At 38.4% G+C, this 23,183-nt stretch overlaps 1 protein-coding gene across 1 annotated transcript; it reads right to left on the reverse strand.

Moving 5' to 3' along the window:
- Positions 1-4,754: 4,754 nt before the first annotated feature.
- LOC148301837 (uncharacterized) lies at positions 4,755-13,152 on the reverse strand. Its single transcript, XM_088272658.1, has 2 exons — positions 13,079-13,152; positions 4,755-10,694 (listed from the first exon to the last, which is right to left on the reverse strand). Exons 1-2 carry the CDS (start codon positions 13,120-13,122, stop codon positions 4,763-4,765), a joined length of 5,976 nt encoding a protein of 1,991 aa, XP_088128784.1. The 5' UTR covers positions 13,123-13,152; the 3' UTR covers positions 4,755-4,762.
- Positions 13,153-23,183: the final 10,031 nt, after the last annotated feature.

Genomic DNA, 23,183 nt, shown 5'->3' on the forward strand with positions numbered 1-23,183 from the left:
ATAATTGTCACTAAGTAAGTTGATGTACGACATTGTGAAATGATGACTTAGGACAATGGAGTCACGCGATTACTGTACTATGTTTTCGGTACAATACTTCGTTGAATTTGTATTATTTTCATAAAACTCCATAACGTATCTATATTCGAATAAAAATATAGTTACAACATTTTGAGTGTGTCTAAATACTTGTTCACAAAATCTGGATTATCTCCAATTACAGGAGTTATTTTCATATTATTTTTTAAGCCCCGTAAATGCCCAGACTTCCATATTCTTCTTCATCTTTGATGAGATGTCAAAAAATAATATGAAAATAATATATTACTCCTGTAATTGGAGATAATCCAGATTTTGTGAACAAGTATTTGGACACACTCAAAATGTTGTAAATAAATTATCTGGTCTAATTATAAGCTTAATAAAATGAAAATGGTATTTTCTGGCGTTTCTCATGTGTGTGATTATAATCCAGGATTCGGATCTCACATACTAATATAAGAGTTTCTGCTTAATAAAAAAGCTTCTTTACATCTCACCAACAGATGTCTCTAGTGAAGTTCTAGTGATTCATGAACAAGGTTTCTAAATTGGTTCATATATATAGAACTTCCAAGAATTTGAGTAGTGTGGTTGTCAATAATGGGTAGAATTGGTGAATGTTACACGTGTGTAAAGTGATCACTTAAACCAGCCTATGACGGTCGTAAGCCCCGTAAATGCCCAGACTTCCATATTCTTCTTCATCTTTGATGAGATGTCAAAAAAAAAAAAAAAAAATATATAGCTACATACATTGATAGTAAGGTAGGGGAAAGGCAATTGGAGGTGGTATGGGCACATAGGACGCAGAGAACCTGATCATATTGTTAACCGGGATATTAGTCATGGATCTTCCTCGAAAGGCATCTAGAGGAAGACCAAAGAATTCATGGATGCTGCAGAAAGATAACGTGATTCCAAGGCATTTTCTGGGTTCGACCCCCCTCTACCACAATTTAATACCTATTTCTAATAATGAGCCACTCAGACTCACATAAATGGTTTTTTTAAGATTTAAAAAAAAAAGAAATAGTGTTTTTTTATAATTTATAGTAAGTATTTTTGTATAAAGATAGAAACAACTCCCGAAATTTGAGTAGTGTCAATCATGGGTAAAATGGTGAATGTTACACGTGTGTAAAGTGATCACCTCTACCAGCCTATGACGGTCGTAAGCCCAGACTTCCATATTGTTCTTCATCTATGTTGAGATGTCAAAAAATAATACAAAAAATAACTCCATATTGGAGACAATCCAGATTTATAATCAATTATTTGGACAAACAAATGTTGTACCCATATATATATATATATATATATATATATATATATATATATATATATATATATATATATATATATATATATATATATATATATATATATATATATATATATACATATAAATATATATATATATATATATATATATATATATATATATATATATATATATATATATATATATAGGTATATATATATATATATATAAATATATATATATATATATATACATGACGAACCTGGACCTTCGTTCTCAGTAGACAGGCGCTCTAGCCACTGCACTACGCTGTGGTTTGACTTACCCAACAATTATTTTATGGAAAGATCAACGTTCCGTTTAAATATGGATTTATTAATTTATTCTAAATTATTCAAGAATTATAAATAAATTTATATACAATGAGATTTTTTTTATTAAATGTAGGTACATTAAACCCCGAATGGGAACACAGTGAATGGTGTACTGAAACCAGTTATAGCAAATAAAGGACTATCAGCGAAAGCTAAACTGGCAGTACACAACGGAGTCCCTAATGTATGGAAGTAAAGCAAGGAGTTGGCAGAAGAAGGATGAAAGTAGACTGTATGCAGTCGGGATGCCATCTCTCAGTGCGGCAGGACCATGTATGGTAGGTGTTCCAATGGTATATAAGGAAAGGGTGCAAGGCTGAGATGAGCACTATCCAGCAAACTAAGGAAGGCGGGTTGGGATGGTTTGGGAAGGATGAGAGTAGACTGGATGCAGTCGGGATGCCATCTCTCAGTGCGGCAAGACCATGTATGGTAGATGTTCCAATGGTGATATAAGGAAAGGGTGCAAGGCTGAGATGAGCACTATCCAGCAAACTAAGGAAGGCGGGTTGGGATGGTTTGGGAAGGATGAGAGTAGACTGGATGCAGTCGGGATGCCATCTCTCAGTGCGGCAAGACCATGTATGGTAGATGTTCCAATGGTGATATAAGGAAAGGGTGCAAGGCTGAGATGTGAAGTCAGATTCGTGTGGCATTCTATCATCTCTGCCTACCCCTGCGAGGACTTAGCATGATGGTTGATTAGTTAGTTAAGTAGTTATATTCAACTCTAAGTTCAACCACACAATTAGTAATATGTCTACTAATTGTGTGCCGCGTTTCCGCGTTTTGATGGTGCATAGGGCACTCATTTAGTAAAACAAAAAAGAGAAAATAAATAATTATCACACAGTTGGGTACTGATTTAAAGTAATTCATTGAAATCCATTGGAACGTCTCGCACACATCGACTTGCCGCACATTCGTCCGAGTGATCGCATTTCTACTGCATTATTCAACAACAAATAAAACAATTGAATTTCATCATTTATCATTTAATTGAAATATCATAAGAAATAGGTCATTGAAATATGAATTTTTAAATTGACCCTTATTTTAACAGAAAACATCCTTGTACATTTTCAACTCAGTATAAAAGTCAAACACTTGTCAATATTAATGAAATTGAGAAATGATAAACATAAATTAAAATTGTATTGAAAAATGATTTAAAGTAAATACGATAACGTTGAAAGATGAGCTTTAGTAAATATGATTAAAGTGAAAGATGAGCATTATTGAATAAAATTATGTAAAACGACGATGGTGAGTCAATATTATTGTACTAAGATTGAAAGACAACATTTGTTCCATATAATTACAATGAAAGATGAGCTTTAGTAAATATGATTATAGTGAAAGATGAGCATTATCAAATAAAATTATGTAAAAAGATGATAGTGAGTCAATATTATTGTACTAAGATTGAAAGATAGCATTTGTTCCGTATAATTACAATGAAAGATGAGCTTTAGTAAATATGATAGTGAAAGATGAGCATTATTAAATAAAATTATCTAAAAAGATGATAGTGAGTCAATATTATTGTACTAAGATTGAAAGATAACATTTGTTCCATATAATTACAATGAAAGATGAGCTTTAGTAAAAATGATAAAATACTCTTTTAAAAATTATGTAGATAGTCAATAATGATAGCATTGAAAGATGACCTATGGTCAATGTGATTACAATGAAAGATGATTTTCAATAAGTTAAAATAATTATATAAAAGATGACACAAAAAAATATTTACATTGAAAGATGATATTTACCCAATATGATTACAATGAAAGATGAAGTGAAGTAAATTTAATAAACATAAAAATATAACGTAGAGTCAATACTATTGAAATTGAAATTGGACATTTATTGACATAGGATTGTAATGAAAGATGAGCTAACGTTAATATATTATAATTACGTACAAACATAAAGCTGAATGAATAAAGGTAACATTGAAAGATGACCTATAGTCGATGCGATTACAATGAAAGATGAGCTTTAGTAAATAGAATTACACACAACGATGATGTAGAGTTGATAATATAATTATACTATTGAAAGATGTCAATGTGATTGCAATGAAAGATGAGCTTTAGTAAATAGAATCACACAAAGATGATGTAAAATTGATAATATAATTATACTATTGAAAGATGTCAATGTGATTGCAATGAAAGATGAGCTATTTTTAATATATTATAATTACGTACAAACACTAAGCCGAGTGAATAAAGATAACATTGAAAGATGACCTATAGTCGATGTGATTACAATGAAAGATGAGCTTTAGTGAATAGAATTACACACAAAGATGATGTAGAGTCGATAATATAATTAAACAATTGAAAGATGTCAATGTGATTGCAATGAAAGATGAGCTATCGTTAATATATTATAATTACGTACAAACATTAAGCCGAGTGAATAAAGATAACATTGAAAGATGACCTATAGTCGATGTGATTGCAATGAAAGATGAGCTTTAGTAAATAGAATTACACACAAAGATGATGTAGAGTCGATAATATAATTAAACAATTGAAAGATGTCAATGTGATTGCAATGAAAGATGAACTTAAGCAAATTGTATTACATAAAAACATACAGAGTCCATAATATAATTTTAAATCGAAAGATAACCTACAGTCAATTACAGCAAAGATCAATAATGTAAAAGTTAATAAAATTATATAAAAAAGATGATGTAGTCATTAAATAAATTTAATAATATCATTGAAAATTAAAGTAGGTCAATATGCTTAAAATGAAAGGTAAATATAATTATACAGAAAGATAACATCGCGTACATAATAAAAACATTAAAAGATGAAATTTACTACATTTCTTTGAAAGATGATGTTGTAATTGATGATGTTGTCATTAATTTTAACATTAAAATAAGACATTTCCTCAGAGTGAATATAAATAACATCGAAAGATGACAGTAGTCAATATGATTACAATGAAAGATGAGCTATGTTCAATATGAGCTATGTTTAACATGAAGACAAATATTTTATAAAATTGATTGTTACTTTTCCAGTATTTAAAATGGTCATTTGTATTTTAGGTTTGTTTTTTAAGACTCTAAAGCCGCCTTCACAGTGTTCAGGCTATCCTTAAGCAAAATGGCGAGTTGCTTGGCCACGACTATATGGTTGCACGAGCAAGCGATCTTGATGGCCGTCATGGCCCTGCGATCTCTAGCGTTCAGGACAGCGACCACCTCTTCAGGCTTCATGCTCCCCAGGCGTTCCAAGTTGGCGGAGTGTCCTCCCAGGACGTCTCGAACTACGCGATCTACCATTGTAAGGACCTGTTTGACCTGCCTGCTAGAGGCCAGCTCCGCTGGAGTTTCACCAGCCTTGTTCAAGCAGTTGTAATTGGCTCCGTATATGAGGAGTAGAGTCACGATCGAATGGTGGTCTGCTTGAGCAGCGAGGTGCAAAGCAGTCTCCAAAGACCCTTTGATTCCTGCGTCTAAGAACTGGTTGAAATTCTCTGGTTTTTTTTGTTGGATTGCTTTGAGAAGGGTTTCGGCGATCGTTGCGAATCCTTTTGCTGCGGCCATATGTAGAGCTGTTCGTCCGTCTTTCGCTGTGGCTGCGACGTCTCCGCCGGCGTCTAGCAAGATTTTTACAATCACAGTGTGTCCGTTGTTTGCTGCTATGTGTATAGGAGTGCGGTCGTGGGCATCTCTTATGTGTATGTCCATCCCGCGTGAAATCATATCTTCTAGGAGATCTGTGTTTCCAGAGTCTATGGCGGCGAAGAGATCCGAATCTTCCAGGTCGCATAAATTGACTGCCATGTTCCCTACGAAACACAGTCTGAAGTTGATGACAGATAGTTTGTATTGGGCTGCCAGGATCTCAGGGTGTTCGAAGCCGAGGATGGCCTTCCTCTTGTGTATGCTGGCCATGTAGTGACGCATGGAGGCGTTCCAGTTGCCCATGGTGTAATGAAGGCCTCCCAAGGCGCTCTGGGTAGCGAGGAAGTCGGGATGGTCGGAGCCTAGTTCCGACAGCTGGAGTTCGTACATATCTTTCAACACGACCAGAGCGTGTTCGTAGTCTCCGTCATCCAAGTAAACGTCAGCCAGGTTTTTGAGCGTTTGAATGGTGTCGGAATGTCCAGCGCCGAGGAGTTCAGCTCTAGCGTTGTGAATAGCTCGCAGCATTTCGACGCTCTTGGAGAATTTTCCTAGCTTCTTGTTGACGATGGCTATGTTGGAGCGAATGAGCAAGCAGTTGGGATGGTTTTCTCCTAAATGCGCTGCCCTCTTTTCCAGGACTCTTTCGTAAATATCCAGAGCCTCTTGATACGCCCCCATCTTGTCGATTACCGTAGCTTTGAGAAATATGGTCTCCAAAACTGTCGGATGGTCTTCTCCCAATATGCCCACCTGCTTATCGTAAGCCAGAGAAAATATCTGAAGCGCTTCTTGGTTGCGGCCTTGGCGATGTAGAGTCAGGGCGATGTGGACTCTGGTCTCCAAGGTATATGTGCTGTCAATCCCGAGAGAGTGACTTTGCTTCTCGTGGATCTTTCGGAAAGCTGCCAGAGCTTCCGCGTAATTTGCTCGCTTGAAAGATATCAACGCCATTTGTATTTCGATGTTCCAGGCGGCAGGTCCGTCTCCCAAAGTGTCCTGCGCGTGGTTCAGCATGATTCGCAGCTGTTCGAGAGCTTCCGCAAACTGATGAGTCTCCAGTTTTCTGACCACCTGCTTCATATCTTCGTGCAGGTTTCCAGAGAGAAGATGCAGGAGTTGGGCCACGTCCGGGAAGCACGCCTCCAAGGCCGTCACGAGCAGGGTTTTTCCTTCGTTGTTAGTCGCGTTTGCCACCGCTTTCAGCGTACCCGTTCCTCTCAACTTGTACATCTCCTGGACCGCTGACGCGTCGCACGTTTTGAAGTCGCTGAACATCTTCTCCACGATTCTAAGCAATAAATGGACACATCTGTCTTCGGTGCACTGCGATAGAGTCCTGCCGCTGTCGTCGGAGGACTCGTACGAAGCTCCGTGGGACAACAGAAGCTCCAAGATGTCGGAGCGAGCGGCGATGCAGGCGAAGTGCGCCGGCGTGACGCCCGCGGGGCTGCGCGTCACGGGGCTCGCCCCCCACCTCAGTAGAGCGCGCACCGCCCTCAAGCTGCCGCTCCGGCAGGCCACGTGCAGAGGGGTCAAACCATCCTTGTCTCTAGAATCCACGGGAGCTCCCTTCCGCGAGCAACTGTCGACGTCCTCGGAAATATTTTTCTCGGCAGCTCGGAACAGTTTGTCGGTTTCGAACAGCGCCGCGTACTGCGCGGTTTGGTCCGAAGCCATATCTATAGGTTTGTGCGCCAGTTGATCTTCGATGTTGTAGTAAGCCCCGTGGGCCAGGAGGTAGTTGACCATTTCAACAATCCCGGTGCAGGCGGCCAGGTGTAGCGGAGTCGCGCCTCCCTGGTCGCGCGCGTTTACGTCCGCTCCGTGGTCGACCAGCATGGCCGTCACCGAGACGGTCTCGCTGACGACCGCGTAGTGCAAAGGAGTCCTGTCGTACTCGCCCTTGCTCTCTATAAGGGCGGAGTCGAAGGTCACAAAGAACAGCGCCGCGGGCAGGTGGCCCTCCTGGGCCGCGAGGTGGATGGGCTTGTCTCTGCTCCGGTTGCCACGGCTCGGCTTGTAGCCCTCGCCGACCAGGTACTCGATCATCGGCAGATGGCCGTTCAGCGCGGCGACGTGAAGGGCCGTTCCTTCGCTGGACTCTCGGCACCCCACCAGGGACCGGTCGCTCTCGATCAGCGCTCGCGCCACGTCCACGTAACCGTTCTCTGCCGCGACAAAGAGGGGATTGTGCAAAGCGGGCGACGGGCGCTGCTTGGCAGCCGCTCCGCGGGATATCAGCAGCCGCACCATATCGCCTTGGCCCGAGGAGACAGCCGCGTGAAGAGGGGTAATGTTTTCCGGTCCTGTAGCTTCTAGTTTCGCGCCGCTGTTGAGGAGCAGCTCCGCCATCTTGACGTCGGTGGTCAAGTGCAAAGGGCTCAGCAGATCGTTCGAGACGGCGTTCACGGAGGCACCCATCGCGATCAGTCTTCGGGCGATATCTAAGTTCCCCTTCCTGGCGGCCAAGTGCAGCGGCGTCTGTCCGTACGACACCTTCAAATTCACTTTGATCTTCTTGTGCTTCAGCAGCATGTCTATCAACTGCATGTTCTCCGTGGTCACGGCCGCGCACAGCGGCAGGCCGTTGGTCGCGTTGACGTCGGAGCCGGCGGCGAGCAAGACTTCCACTATTTCCACGGAGTTGGTGTGCACGGCCATGGCGAGCGGGGTGAGCATGTCCTCCCCGCGCGCGCGCACGCTGGCCCCGGCGCGCAGGAGCGTGCGCACCGTCGCGACGCTGGCCAGGCTGGCTGCCAGGTGGAGGGCCGTGGATCCGTCGTGGCACGCCGCCTCCGTGGAGGCCCCGGCGCTCACCAGCTCCCGAATGGTGTCACTGTCGGACTCCAGCGCCGCGAGGTGGATGGGCAGGTACTTCAACTCGTCCGGCTCCGTCAGCGAAGATTCGGCTTTAATTAACAACGCCGCGTTCTCGCTGTTGCCGGTCTTGATGGCCAGATGCAGCGCGGTATTACGAGCGGCGTCTTTAGCTTTGACGTTCGCTCCGCGTTTTAGAAGAAGGTTCACGATATCCGGGTCGGGATTGATCGCGCTTAAATGTAGCGGAGAACGAAACTTATCATCTATGCAATTGATGTTGGCACCGCTGGCTAGTAGCGTTATCACGGCTTCTTTGTTTCCGTGCTCGACCGCCACGGCGAGCGGAGTGTGTCTCCTGACGTCCGTGGCTTCTAGTCGCGTTCCCTGTAGCAGCAGCGACTGCAGGAGCGGTGCGCCGGCGGCCCGGGCGGCCCAGTGCAGGGCGGTGCCACCGGAGGCGTCGCAGGCGGCCGCGCTGGCTCCGCGCAGCAGCAGGAGGCGCGCGGCGTCCGTGTGCCCCGCGCGCGCCGCCGCGTGCAGAGGAGTCATCCCGTCGGAGGACAGAGCGTCCACCGCAGCTCCGTAACGTATGAGCAAGTCGGCGATCGGAGCGTTGCCGCTATCGGCGGCCACGTGGAGCGGGGTCCGCAGCGTCGGCTGGGACGCGGCTCGAGGCGCCGCGCCGCGCTCTAAGAGCAGCCTCACGGCGGCATCGTGGCCGCCGGCCACAGCGTAGAACAGTGGAGTCCGCTCGTCCGCGGCCGCGGCCTGCACGCTGGCCCCCCGGTCCAGCAGGACTCGCATCGCTTCCGTGTGGCCGTACTGCGCGGCCAGATGCAAGGGATGCCCGCCGACGTCGTTCTCGCTGCGGGCGTCGGCCCGCCGGTCCAGGAGGTACGACACCAAGTGCGCGTGACCGTACTCGGCGGCCAGCGACAGCGGAGTGTGGCCGCCCGCGACGCGCTCGCAGTCGGGGCTCTCATCTCGAGCGAGCAGGACGTCCACGGCCGACAGATGACCTCCTTTGATAGCGTGGTGAAGAGGAAGCAGCGACTTGGCGTCTTTCTTTTTCTTGTTAGCTCCTAGCTCCAACAGCTTGACGATAGCTTCGGCGCGTCCATTTTTGGCCGCCAAATGCAGCGGAGTTCGGTTTTCCCCATCCTCGGCTTTTAAGTCCAACCCTCGCTCTAAAAGGAGTTGCAATACTGCCGGATTGCCTGCGACAGCTGCCGTATGCATCGGAGTCTCTCCGGCGAAATCTGTCCGCGATCTGCAGCTCTGAACCTCGAGTATATACATCACCGTATCGAGTTTATTTCCTTTAGCAGCGAGGTGCAACGAACATCTGTTCAATATGTCCGAAGACTCCATATCACCTCCTTCACGCTTGCACTCTATAAAGTCTTCCAGACTGCCCGTTTCAGCTGTCTTATACATATCTTCTTGATTGGCAATTTCGTATAGCTCCTTTTCGAACCTGTCTTTCGAGTCGCTCACGGTAAAGTTGCAAGTGTTGTCGTTGCTTTGCGTGGCCAGTTGATACGATACGACAGCCAAAGCGATGGGCGGCGGTGGACACACCAACTCGAGAATAGGAGAGCTGTTTTTCAACCAATCCAAAATGACCGAATGGCACAGGAGAGGGCACCGGACATCCGCTACAAGGGGACTACAGGACTCGGACAGGATGTCCTCTAACGAGACTTCGATGGCAGGGATCAAGAGGTCTTCGCATTCGTCCACCATTTGCCTCAGTTCTTCCACAGTCGTAACGGTTCTTTCGCAAACCAATTCAGGTCTGAAGTGTTCGATAAAGAACATGTTGGCGTAGTTTTGCAAGAGATCAACGTGTCCCGTTTCTAAAGCAGCTATAAAGCAGATGTGGAAGAACGGTTCTTCGACATCGGCGAAGTTGGACTCCATCCTGGCATCAACAATTCCTGATCTCCTCTGATGCTCCAACTGAATCCCAACCTTATTCATGACGTATTTGGAATGTAGCGCCACCGCTTTGAGCTGGCCTACAGTCAACATGGACGACACACTGTCCAGCGCGCACTTCACAGCGAAATTCGGAGGGTTTGTGAATTTGGGACGCGTTTCTGGAGGTCCATAACCCAAAACGATACTGACAACTATGGAATACTTAGTAGGCTTCCTCTGAATTTTCTTGCTAAGCAAGCTGTCGAACTTTTGAAACAGCTTGTCGACTTCATAAAGCCCTGCGATGATTTTGAGCTTGAACCTCTTATACGCTGTGGCTAGTCCTATATGCTGTTTGGCTTCTTTGAGCGTTTCCGCATACCTGGAACCTCTGAAAACCCTAAACATCTCTTCATAGCACTCGCCTTGGGATATTTTGTTAAGGAAATACTTGAAAACTGTGAATTTCTTCGCAAACAAGATGTGCGTCAGGATCTGCAGCAGCCGGGCGAAGAAGTCCTCGGTCTTCTGGCGAGGTGGAGACATGCGCAGACCGCCCGCGATTTTCAGCACACTGCGCAGCTCGGGGTTGATGTGAGGGGAGTCCAAGAATCTGTAAAGTAACGAGACCAAAAATAATAATTAAAAATTAGAAGAAAATTAACGAAAAATCTCGAAAAGTCTATTTTAAATTGACATCTCAATAAAGATCAAAAAAGAATATAGAAGTCTGTCGAGATATTGCTCACTCCTTATATATACAACGTCATATATAAAAAAAACTTGATTTTTCAAGTTTAAGAATATAAAAAATGTATTAAAAATAAATATCAAGCCACTTATTAAACTTTTGACTGTGCAACAGATCTTTTTAGGTAAAACCTGAATGTTTTTTCTCCATTTGAAAAATATTTGGTATATTTATAAAAAAAAATTGAGCACGCTCAAAATGTTGTCATATCGCTCACTCCTTTCAAGAATGTCATAAATCAAAAATGGTTAATTTTCAGTTGTGCATGTTTTCGGAAGGCCCACAAAATGTACTATATCCCGGCAAAAGCGGCATATTTTTAACTTAATATTTACCCGCTACAGGGTAGAAAGTGTTGTTTTTGCATTTTGAAGAAAAGGTATTGTTTAATTGTTTTTACAAAAATTCTAAATATTTTTCAAATGGAGAAAAAACCTTCAGGTTTTACCTAAAAAATCTGTTGCACAGTAAAAAGTTCAATAAGTTGCTTGATATTTATTTTTAATACATTGTATTTTAATATTAAACATTAAAAACGCTCTCCTGAAAAATCAAGTATTTTGATTTATGTCGTTCTTGAAAGGAGTGAGCGATATGTACTGTGTCACGAGATTGATCAATATATGTAGGAGTTCCAAAAATTTATGTGGTGTGGTTGTCAAACATGGGTAGAATGAGTTGTAATATTTTGTATTACTACCATATTTTATTATTTTTATTTATCCATGGTTCACAAACAATGTAAAACATATTCCAAGAAATGAAATACAGTGCGATACAAATTGTTTAAATGTTTTTCATCAATTAGATTAGAACACAACAAGCTTACTGAAACAAATAAAGGTGCAGGGTAAATACTTAATAATAATAAAACAACCCTTATCCGCACCCCAATGGTGCATAGGGCACTGCTTCATGTAAACGCAGTGCTATCTTGATCGTTTACACATGAAGGAAAGGTGATCAGCCCTCCGCTTCAGGTACAAGTCCAGGGTAGTATTGAACAAATATAACAGTGAAAAAATCTCTTATATTTATTTGACCCCCCCCTGGGAATCGAACCCGGGACCTCCAGAACGGTAGCCGAGCGTGCTGACCATTACACTACGGAGGCGGACTAAATACTTATATAAAGAATACAAATTTGGTTGTAAAAAAAGAGTACCGTAGAACGGGGCTACTTGAACTTTGATGTGTTACTTGAGCCCAGTACAAAACAATGATTTAAATCTGTATTTGGTCTACAATAATGAACGTATGGTGACAATAAGTGTCACCTGTCAGGGAAACAATGAATCATGTCCATACGTTCATTATTGTAGACCAAATACAGATGTATTTTTTTTTGTACTGGGCTCAAGTTACACATAAAAGTTCGAGTAGCCCCGTTCTAAGGTAATAACAATTAAAAGTAATGAAAAAATAAAAGTTAAAATAAAATATAGATGTAAAATTGAGTGAAATTAACATATCGCTCACTCCTTTCAAGAACGACATAAATAAAAAAAACTAGATTTTTCAGGAGAACGTTTTTAAATATAATATATATTCAATTATATCCGCCTCCGTAGTGTAATGGTCAGCACGTTCGGCTACTCAAGGGATTCGGATTCTCAAGGGGGGTAAAATAAATATAAGTGATTTTTTCACTGTCATATTTATTCAATATTACCCTGGACTGGTACCTGAAGCGGAGGGCTGATCACCTTTCCGTCATGTGTAAACAATCAAGATAACACTGCGTTTATATGACGCAGTGCCCTATGCACCACTGGGGTGCGGATAAGGGTTTTATTATTATATTAATAACTTTGTGATTTTCCATTTTATAATAAAAAGAAACTTGGTTTTCAAATAACTATAAATGATAATTTAAATTTATATTGATTTTAAAACAATGTTACATTTAAATAATAACGTTTTTAAAGTTTAAAAATATAATACTTTGTATTAAAAATAAATATCAAGCGACTTATTGAACTTTTTACTGTGCAAAAGATCTTTTTAGGTAAAACCTGAAGGTTTTTTCTCCATTTGAAAATATTAAGTATATTTTTTAAAAAATACCTTTTCTTAAAAATGCAAAAACAACACTTTCTGCCCTGTAGCGGGTAAATATTAAGTTAAAAATATGCCTCTTTTGCTGGGATATAGTACATTTTCTGGGCATTCCGAAAACATGCACAACTGAAAATTGACGATTTTTGATTTGTGAGTAAAATTCAATTCTTTAATTTTACACTTACCTTGAAAGGAAATCCAGAGCTCTCGAGATGGTTTTCTTACCCATCAGCGTCTCAGGGTTTGCAGCGTTGGCGAATCTAGCGTAATGCTTCATTCTATCTAAGTTCGTGACGTTAAAAATGGTTAAAAAGTCATTTTTCAGCTCCTGCAGGACTTCCACCTTGGCCAGCTTCCTCGCGTCCACGTCTCTGTGCTCCACGCAGCATCTGACATACCTCAAGATCTTGCCTTTGTCGAGATGGAAACGATAGAACAGATGGATGTCGTCTCCTTCCACGAACCCTTTGATGAAAATCGACAAGCAAAGCCCGAGGTGTTTCCACATGCTGTCCCATTTGAGTATTTCAATCTGAAACGCTATTGTGCGTGCGAGATACAAAAACCTCATATCAACGTCTCTCGCTTGATAATCTCTACACAAAATTTCAGCAGCTTTCAGCAACAGTTCACAGTTATCGGCTAACTTTAGTTTTTTAAATCTATAAGTGCTCCAAAGCGGGATTAGCTTTTCGGCTACATACATTTCAACAGCTTCGTAGATCCTCATGTTCTTCATTATGATCTCTTCGTAAGCTTCTGCCAGAAGATTCAAAACTTTAGAATCAGCGTCTTGCAGCAGTTCTTCCAAAATATCTTCATCTTCAGTTCTTAGTGCATAGTAGAAAACTGTGTGGTTGTTCGTTCTGTACGCTGGATTGAAGGTATCAGACATCTTTTTGGACCCTTTCAAGGCCTTCAGCATGTCCAATTTTCCATGCTCACAGGCTATTGCGACAAGTTTTGTATATATGTCTCCGACACCATCGATTTCGTTGACATCCATAGCGTCCTCGAATGACACTATCAATTCTTTCACTTGATCTACATCTCCAGATACAATAGCAGCTTCCAGACGCTTTGAAAGATTGTCATATGAGTATGGATTTAATATATCGCGATCCATAATTTGGTTTGGACTCGCCGTAGCTTTTAAATGATAATTTCTCTGTCAAATATTTTTATATATATAATTAAATTAAATTAAAAACACGCAATGAAATGAACTCACTTCTCACAGTCACTGTTATAAAAATGATACTACAGTATTGCAACAATAATATTTGTGCTGCTTGATAATTTTTGTTTGATTAGAGCGTTCGGCTATCGAGCTGGAGGTCCTGGGTTCGATCCCCAAGAATGTAAAATAAAAATAAAACATAAATTTTTCACATTTTTTTTTTTACTACCCTTGAATGATATCTGAAGCGTAGAACAAATTAACCTTACTGTCTTTGCGTAAATAAAAAAAAAAACAGTGTCCAATGCACCACCATCATGGCAGACGAAAGCGCTAACCACATAATGGAGCGGGATACAAAAAATACAAAATTATTTAAAAAAAAAACTAAAACACACACACACACACACATATTGAATCATAATCGTGATTATTTCATATAATTATTTAAGCAATTACGATCAAGATAATACAACGCCAATTCAGTGCAGTGCCCTATGAACCATTGGGGACGAGAAAAGGGATTTTTGTAATTGAAATATATATATTTTTATTTTCAATATTGATCGTTACTGCCATCTAGCGTAGACGTATAAAACTAAAATCAAAATATTCCATTAGTTTCAAATGAAATTCGCTAGGTGTATTTTTAGGCTATTCGCAAACGTGCGTTTAAAAAAACGCCAGCTGAATCTCGACTTCGGAAATTTAAGTATGTTTATTTAGGTAAATTTCAATTAATTCATTCGGCAGTCACTTTGCGGTAATATCTTTTCATTTTTAATTTAAGTTTTCCTTAGTTATTACTTTTTAAATCTTTTGTGACACGCGTTTCGATACATGCCGCATCGTTTTCAAACACAGATACGGAATGCGTCGCTCACTCCTTTCAACAACGTCATATATGAAAAAAACTTGATTTTTCAGGAGATCGTTTTTAGAGTTTAAAATATAATGAAATGTTTTAAAAATAAAGACACCAGCAAATATAGCCACCAGTAATTTAGCAATGACACCAACATTAAAATAACTCCATGTTTTTGTGACGTCATTCATTGCCAATTTACGAAAATAACGTCTTTTCGAAGGTTAATTTTCCAAAAGAAAATGATGAATTAAAATATTAATTATATCGGCTTTTATAAACACTTCACGACTCTAATGCAATCCTTTATAGGTTGAGTATGTAAAATTAGATATTCCTCCCGTCTGACAAAGATCCACTACCTACGTTAACCTCTAAGCTGCTCGATTTCGAGTGTCAAACTTTCCGTCCCGTGCTGGATTATTTTACATTACAATATTTTTGACAAAAAAAGCATATTTTTGCCTATTTTTTGTAGTGAAACTTTCTGATATCCATCATAGATGTTCACAGTACACAATGCACTTTACTTATTATGTTTTTATGGTGTATTTACACAAAAATATTAACATTTACGGACTCGCGGCCTAAAGCATGGCGGCTGTATAGAAGACGCGGCTGTCGTATCTGCGGAGCACGAGCCGACCGGAAGTATTCACGATAAAGTTGACACTAAATTAAAATAATTTTTATATTTTATGACAATAAATCAAAGAGAACTAATTTATCCATGCCTCGAACCAAATTTAAGTGCAAAAAATTATCCATAGGTGTTGATATAAGTACGTAAAGTTGAAAAACGACTATGCATGCGATCCGCAGTCAACGGCACTTCTATAAAAAACGACAATAGATGCGATCCGCAGCTTACGGGTTAATGATACACTTGAGTTATTTATTTCATATTTTTTCAAATATACACTAAAGGGTTAAAATAAAAAGCACTTTAGTGTGAATTCTTTTAATAGTTCAGAATATGTATAGAACAAGTTCGCGTAAGACACAATCTTTATAACAATGTACAAGCAATTCATATACACTATCCAACATGAGGCAACACTAACAAAAAAATAACTATCAAATAACCGATTACTAAAAATAACTAACTAGTTATTTAAATAGTTACACAAATAACCAGTTATTTTTAGTATGCTGGCAACTGAGTTACTTTGGAATGACCAGGGGGTAAATAAATCGTGACGACGCAGTCGCATTTGGACGATATTTTAAGGTATACGACGTACTAATTATCGTGCTTTCTTCTTCATACAAGTGTCTATTAGACTTCTTTATCTTTTTTTAGTTTATACAATGTTTTATGTGATATGAGACCTTCATGAAATGTGAATATGAAGCGTGCAAAAAGTGATCACTGAAACTACTCTATGACACGTCGAAAGCTCTGTAAATACCCAGACTTCCATATTCTTCACAAGTCGAGATATAATATTTAAAAAAATAACCTCATAACTGGACAAAACCCAGATTTGTGAAAAAATATTAGGACACACTAAATTTTTTTTTATTATAATCTGTCATCTGAGTTCTTTAAAAATTCAAGACCGGATGTGACGCGATTAGTCTTTATTTCTCATTTCCTCCGCTAGGGGGACGAATAACGTAAAACATTGTATGTAAAAAAAAGAGATAGCACGAGACTTAGTACGTCGTATACCTGAAAAAATATGCGGCGTGGAAACAGATACAAAAGCTTTCTTTTTGCGATAGTACTACAGTGTACTAAAATTAAGCTTTTGAAATCAAACAATACACATTTTCCCACAAATTAATTTAAATTCTAATCATAATATAACAAAAATATTAGTTTTAACCTAGATGGATCTAACAGAAGGATTGAAATCAACCATATATGAATTTTAATACCATAAATTTAGTATTATAAGAACCACTAACTCCATGTTTTTTTGTAATATTAAAAATAATATCAAGGAAAATTTTCCCCTTTTTCATTTTTATAATTTCTAATCGTTAAATATTTCAAAATATTTTTTGTTGTTGATAAAAAGCACTATCAGTCAGTGCCACGTGCCACGAGATCTTCGTACTTATATTTCAGAAGCTAATTTTTTGCCTGCTAGCTACATGTCATTTCTTGTCATGTCACTCTAATACATATGGTACTTCCATAAAGAGAGAGCGAGACAGCCAAACTACTTTAGCTAGGCTTTCGTTCGGTCTAGTGTACCATTAGCCGCACTCAGTCGTCGCGTGACGGCGCGTCGGTTCGAACAAGGTATCCTATGACTCAGTTGGCGAGCTGTGTACAACGATTTCCACACAAATATGAAGTGAGGTCTAATCACGTGTAATTTTTTAATGATCAGTACGGGAAAAGTTAAAACTAAAATTTTGATAATGATAATAACATGTCATTTCTTTCATTCTAATACATTTGGTACTAATATAATGATAGAGCGAGACAACTAAACTTCTAGGCTTTCGTTTGATCTAGTGCCCCCGTATCGCGCTCAGTCGTCGCATGACGGCGCGTCGGTACGGACATGGTATCCTACGACTCAGTTGGCGAGCTGCGTATTACGATTTCCACACAAATGAGTTTTTTTGATAACCTCCTTCGGATCACGTGTTTTTTGGATGATTAATATATAAAGGTTGAACGTTAAATTTGATAATGTTGTAAAAATGTAATGTTGAAACCAAGTCACCCAGTTGCCATTGAAATTATAAAAAATTCTACGTTTTTTTTTACACAAATTAACAGAATTATTTCCAAACGAAAATATAACTTTAAAAATATTGATATCATAGTTTATATTACATGGACAGTTAATAATATTTTATTTAAAATTATTTCTGGCTAAATTTGGTATAGCTACTATTATTAAAAATAATTATTTTTTGATATTGAATGATGACATTGAATTAAAATCGACAACAAATTATTTAAAAAAAATACTGCCTACCCTCATACGAATCCAATGGTGCATAGGGCACTGAATAGAAAAGACGCAAAGCAATTTTGATCGTTTATTATTCATACAACAAACTGATCACCAATAACAACTTTATTGTATTATTTGCCATACCAACATAGATGAAGAAGTCTGGGTATTTACAGGGCTTATGACCTGTCATAGTCTGTTAAAGTAATTGCCTTACAAACGTGCAAAATTCGCAGTTCTACCCATGATTGATAACCACACTACATATTTTTTTGGAACTCATACATATATCGTTAATCTTATGACTCTGTACATATGTGAGTTCACGAGAGCTATCTATGTAGGATTGAGAAAGCTTTATATATATATATATATATATATATATATATATATATATATATATATATATATATATATATATATGTACATATATATATAAATATATATATATATATATATATATATATATATATATATATATATACATATATATATATATATATATATATATATATATATATATATATATATATATATATATATATATATATATATATATATATATATATATATATATATATATACATATATATATATATATATTTATATACTGCTACAAATATGACAATGTCGTAGTGAGCTTTCTCAACTCGGATTGACAAACGTAGTGCCGAGCTACGCCTCTTTTTGATTAAGTAAGTTATATGACGGTAAAGTGCCCAGTCCATCACCCGAAGCTCAAGACTGATCCGCTCGAATAATCAACGATCAATTTAACACTGCGTCAATTCGATTGATGCCCTATGCACCATTGGATGTGCGGATAAGGGCTGGATGAAGAAATATGTATGATTCGATAAAGAAAACTTAATAGAGAATTCGTGAACGTTTTAACCACAATTTCCTTAGAGATAATTTTTGATACATTTATTTTTCCATATAACAAAACTTGAACGAAACAAACGACCTATTTAAAATGTAAATAAATAAATATTTTTTTTATTTTAAAATTGAACAAAAATATTGCACGTTTTATAAAACTTATGGTACATTATTTCCAGAAAATAAACGGATATATTGCCTTTTGTCATACATATGTAAAAATAAGACGAAATTATACATAGATATACATATATAAATATATATATATATATATATATATATATATATATATATATATATATATATATATATATATATATATATATATATATATATATATATATATATATATATATATATATATATATCCTGAATTATCACACGGTTGTATATTTTATTAAATTAAATTAAATTAACTAACTAACTAACTAACCACCACTGTCTAACATCTGTCTTTTCAAAACAATCTTTCCCTATTCCACATTCGTGCATCTCCTCATACATACCCGCCGATTATTCCGTTTCCTGATCTGACGATGCCTAAGTATTTGAAATACTTGATCGAGTCATGTTATTCTTGGTCTTCCTCTGTTCTTTTATTCAGCTAGATATTCACAGATCTTTCCTCACTTATTGGTTCCACGTGCCCAAACCATCTCAACACACCTTCCTTAGTTTGCTGGATAGTGCTCATCTCAGCCTTGCACCCTTTCCTTATATCACCATTGGAACATCTACCATACATAGTCTTGCCGCACTGAGAGATGGCATCCAGTCTACTCTCATCCTTCCCAAACCATCCCAACCCGCCTTCCTTAGTTTGCTGGATAGTGCTCATCTCAGTCTTGCACCCTTTCCTTATATCACCATTGGAACACCTACCATACATGGCCTTGCCGCACTGAGAGATCGCATTCAGACTGCATTCAACCTTCTTTCATCCTCCTTTTGCAAACTCCATGCTTCACTTCCATAAATTAAGGACTCCGTTTTTACTATGTGGTATTTTTTTCCAATTATGGGAAATTTAGCTGATATATTTTTGATATTGTGAACCAGGTAATCGCTATGGATCTTCCTCGAAAGACATCTAGAGGAAGACCAAAGAATTCACGGATGCTGCAGAAAAATAACATGATACGAAGGCATGACCTAGGTGACGTTGTCCATGACAGAAGGACCTACAGCCTGAGGACGAGGAGAGCTGACCACAACAGTCTGCAAAGATGATAAATTAGGATGGAGCCAGGAAGAAGAAGACATACATCTTTTCATAAAAGGATCTCGAACACATTCCCATCATACTTTCATTCATCTTTTACTTACAAGTTTAGTTTATTTTTTAAAAAAGGCTTTAAAAAAAAAACAGTTTAAATGAACTAGTACTGAATTTTGCTAACGAAAATTTTAAAATTGACCTGTTTTGACTTGTAATACTCTTCGACGCTTTTCAATCTTACACATTTTTTCACATTGCTACAAACATTATCTTTTATTTACAAGAACTAGTCTATACATCTCATGAGATAATTCAGGATCAATGAGAAAATTACCTCTTTCAAATCTTTGCTGTTTTGTTCTACATCAATTCTTGATTCAATATTTTTCAACAGTATCAAAGGATCAAAATCATCCCAAAAGCGATATGTGACAGCTGCCTGTCCACGTCACAAGACACAGATAACTTAACAGACAGATCCGATGATCTATAAGAAGTAAGAAGAAGAAGAATATCATATCGCTCACTCCTTTCAACAACGTCATATATCAACAATCGTCAATTTTCAGTTGTCCATGTTTTCGGAATGCCCAGAAAATGTACTATATCCCAGCAAAAGTGGCATATTTTTAACTAAATATTTACCCGCTACAGGGCAGAAAGCGTTGTTTCTGCATTTTGAAGAAAATGTATTGTTTTATTATTATTTTTAAATATACTAAATATTTTTAAATGGAGAAAAAACATTCAAGTTTTACCTAAAAATATCTGTTGCACAGTAAAAAGTTCAATAAGTGGCTTGATATATATTATGTATGGAAGCGAAGCATGCAGTTGGCAAAAGAAGGATGAAAGCAGACTGAATGCAGTCCAAATGTGGTCCCTCAGACGAATGTGTGGCAAAACGATGTTTGATAGATGTTCGAATGATGAAATAAGGAAAGAATGTAAGGCTGAGATAAGCATTATCGATAAAATTAAGAAAGGTGTGTTGAGATGGTTTGGACATGTGGAGCGTATGAGTGAAGAAAGAGCGGTTAAACAAATTTATGAGGCGAATGTAGTTGGAAAAAGAAGCAGAGGACGACCGAGGAAAACTTGGCACAATCAGGTATGTCAAATACTTGAAAGCGGCCGGGTCAGGAGTCGTAATAATCGTCGAGTATGTATGAGGAGATGCATGAATGTAGAAGAGGCAAAGAATGTTTGCAAAGACAGAGTGGTGTGGCGTTCGATTCTCTCTGCCTACCCCTGCGGTGAAGCGGCGTCAGTTAGTTTTATATATATATTTTTAATACATTGTATTATATTCTTAAACTTTAAAAACGATCTCCTGAAAAATCAAGTTTTTTGATTTATGACGTTGTTGAAAGGAGTGAGCGATATGTGTTTGATGACAGCTCAGTGTATGTAAAAGTGGACAGTGTCACATCACTGTTGGAATTCCTCAGGGATGTATGTTATCACCTCTCTTATTCAATAATTGATAATTGGACAAGAATCGATAGTGATTTCAAGGACACGTCACGTTTACTAGGCGCATTTCGTTACATGAGAGAGAGGAAAGATACAACGTAGAGAAAAAGAGCTAATCGAACTGTATGTACAATAAATAAAAGTGATTTTTTCTCTTCTATTTATTTTATATTACCCTGGATTGGTACCCGAAGAGGAGGGCTGATCACCTTTCCTTCATGTGTTAACGATCACGATAACACTGTGTTTATATGATGCAGTTCCCTATGCACCATTGGGGTACGGATAAGGGTTTGAAGAGGATATATATATATATATATATATATATATATATATATATATATATATATATATATATATATATATATATATACATACATATTTAAACTAGGTAACCATGATGCCACTTCTCCGCAAGGATAGCCAGAGGGTATAGAACGCCACACTGTTCTGTGGCCAATTATTACTAATGACAGTGTAAATATTGAATAAACAGAATGTTTTTAAAGCAATTTTTGAATCGTTATTTTTCATTACAGATACTCTTTCTCTGTCTCTCACGCTAAATCTCTCCTATCTTAATTTTTTAAGAAGAAGAAGTGATTTTGGCGTCCGAAACACGGTCGAAAAATAAGGAAGATCTGCAAAACAGCAAAGATTGAAAGAGATTTGTATTTTTTTTTAGATTAGTAGCGAGAGAACATACATAACGTAGAAGCGACTAGTAAATAGTACTTAGGACCCTTCACAAATTTATTTAACAAATTTTATTCATATATTAAGGTAGTGATAATTAATATTTAAAAAAATTACATAAGGTACATATAATTTATAAATATGCAAAAATATTTGCGCGGGCACTGAGCCCGCGACGCGACAAGCAACTGCGAGCGTGCGCCCACACATCTTTACAATCGAATTTCACCTATCTTTAACGCTAGGCATGGTAGATTTATCAGCATTTATAAAAAGCTTGCCTTGTCGCCTGAGAACAGAACTGTCCTAACTCAAAAAAGTCAATTTGTACTTGTCACCATCAAAATGAAAGGGGCCAAGTCCAATTTTTATTGCTATAGATCAAAATCTCAATACGAAAGAAGAGGAATACGGTATTCTTCGCATTTAGGGGGCTTACGACCTGGCATGGTATAGTTTAAGCGATCATTTTACACACATATGTAATGTTTTGTTCGCCTCCGTAGTGTAATGAACAGCCCGCTCGGCTACCGTTCTGGAGGTCCCGGGTTCGATTCCCAGGGGGGTCAAATAAATATAAGTGATTTTTTCCACTGTAATATTTATTCAATATTACCCTGGACTGGTCCTGAAGCGGGGGGCTGATCACCTTTCCTTCATCTGTAAACGATTAAGATAACACTGCGTTTATATAAAAGCAGTGCCCTATGCACCATTGGGGTGCGGATAAGGGTTTTATTATTATATGTAATGTTTACTATTCAGTTGCTATGATAATCAACAGATGGCGCTGCCATCATGATAAAAAACCATTTTTTTTAATATAAAAAATAACATTTTTACAGCTGTCACCGATATATAAAAACACGAGTATTCGATCGGTCAATGAATGCCTTTAGGAGATTTAAAATTTAGAACAAATTATTATATATTTTGTTATTTATGCTACCGTAGAACGGGGCTACTTGAATTTTGATGTGTTACTTGAGCCCAGAACAAAAAAAATTATACTGTGGTATGGATAGAAGTATGGTGACAATAAGTGTCA

The sequence above is a fragment of the Brachycentrus maculatus genome, unplaced genomic scaffold (assembly GCF_059751285.1).
Source record: "Brachycentrus maculatus isolate JH-2025_06_01 unplaced genomic scaffold, ASM5975128v1 h1tg000513l, whole genome shotgun sequence".
Lineage (NCBI taxonomy): Eukaryota > Metazoa > Arthropoda > Insecta > Trichoptera > Brachycentridae > Brachycentrus > Brachycentrus maculatus.

Coding starts and splice junctions, on each gene's coding strand:
- LOC148301837 (XM_088272658.1), bottom strand. CDS start 13,122: ATGGGTAAGAAAACCATCTCGAGAGCTCTGGATTTCCTTTCAAG. Junction 10,695..13,078: donor GCTCTGGATTTCCTTTCAAG/GTAAGTGTAAAA, acceptor GTTACTTTACAG/ATTCTTGGACTCCCCTCACA.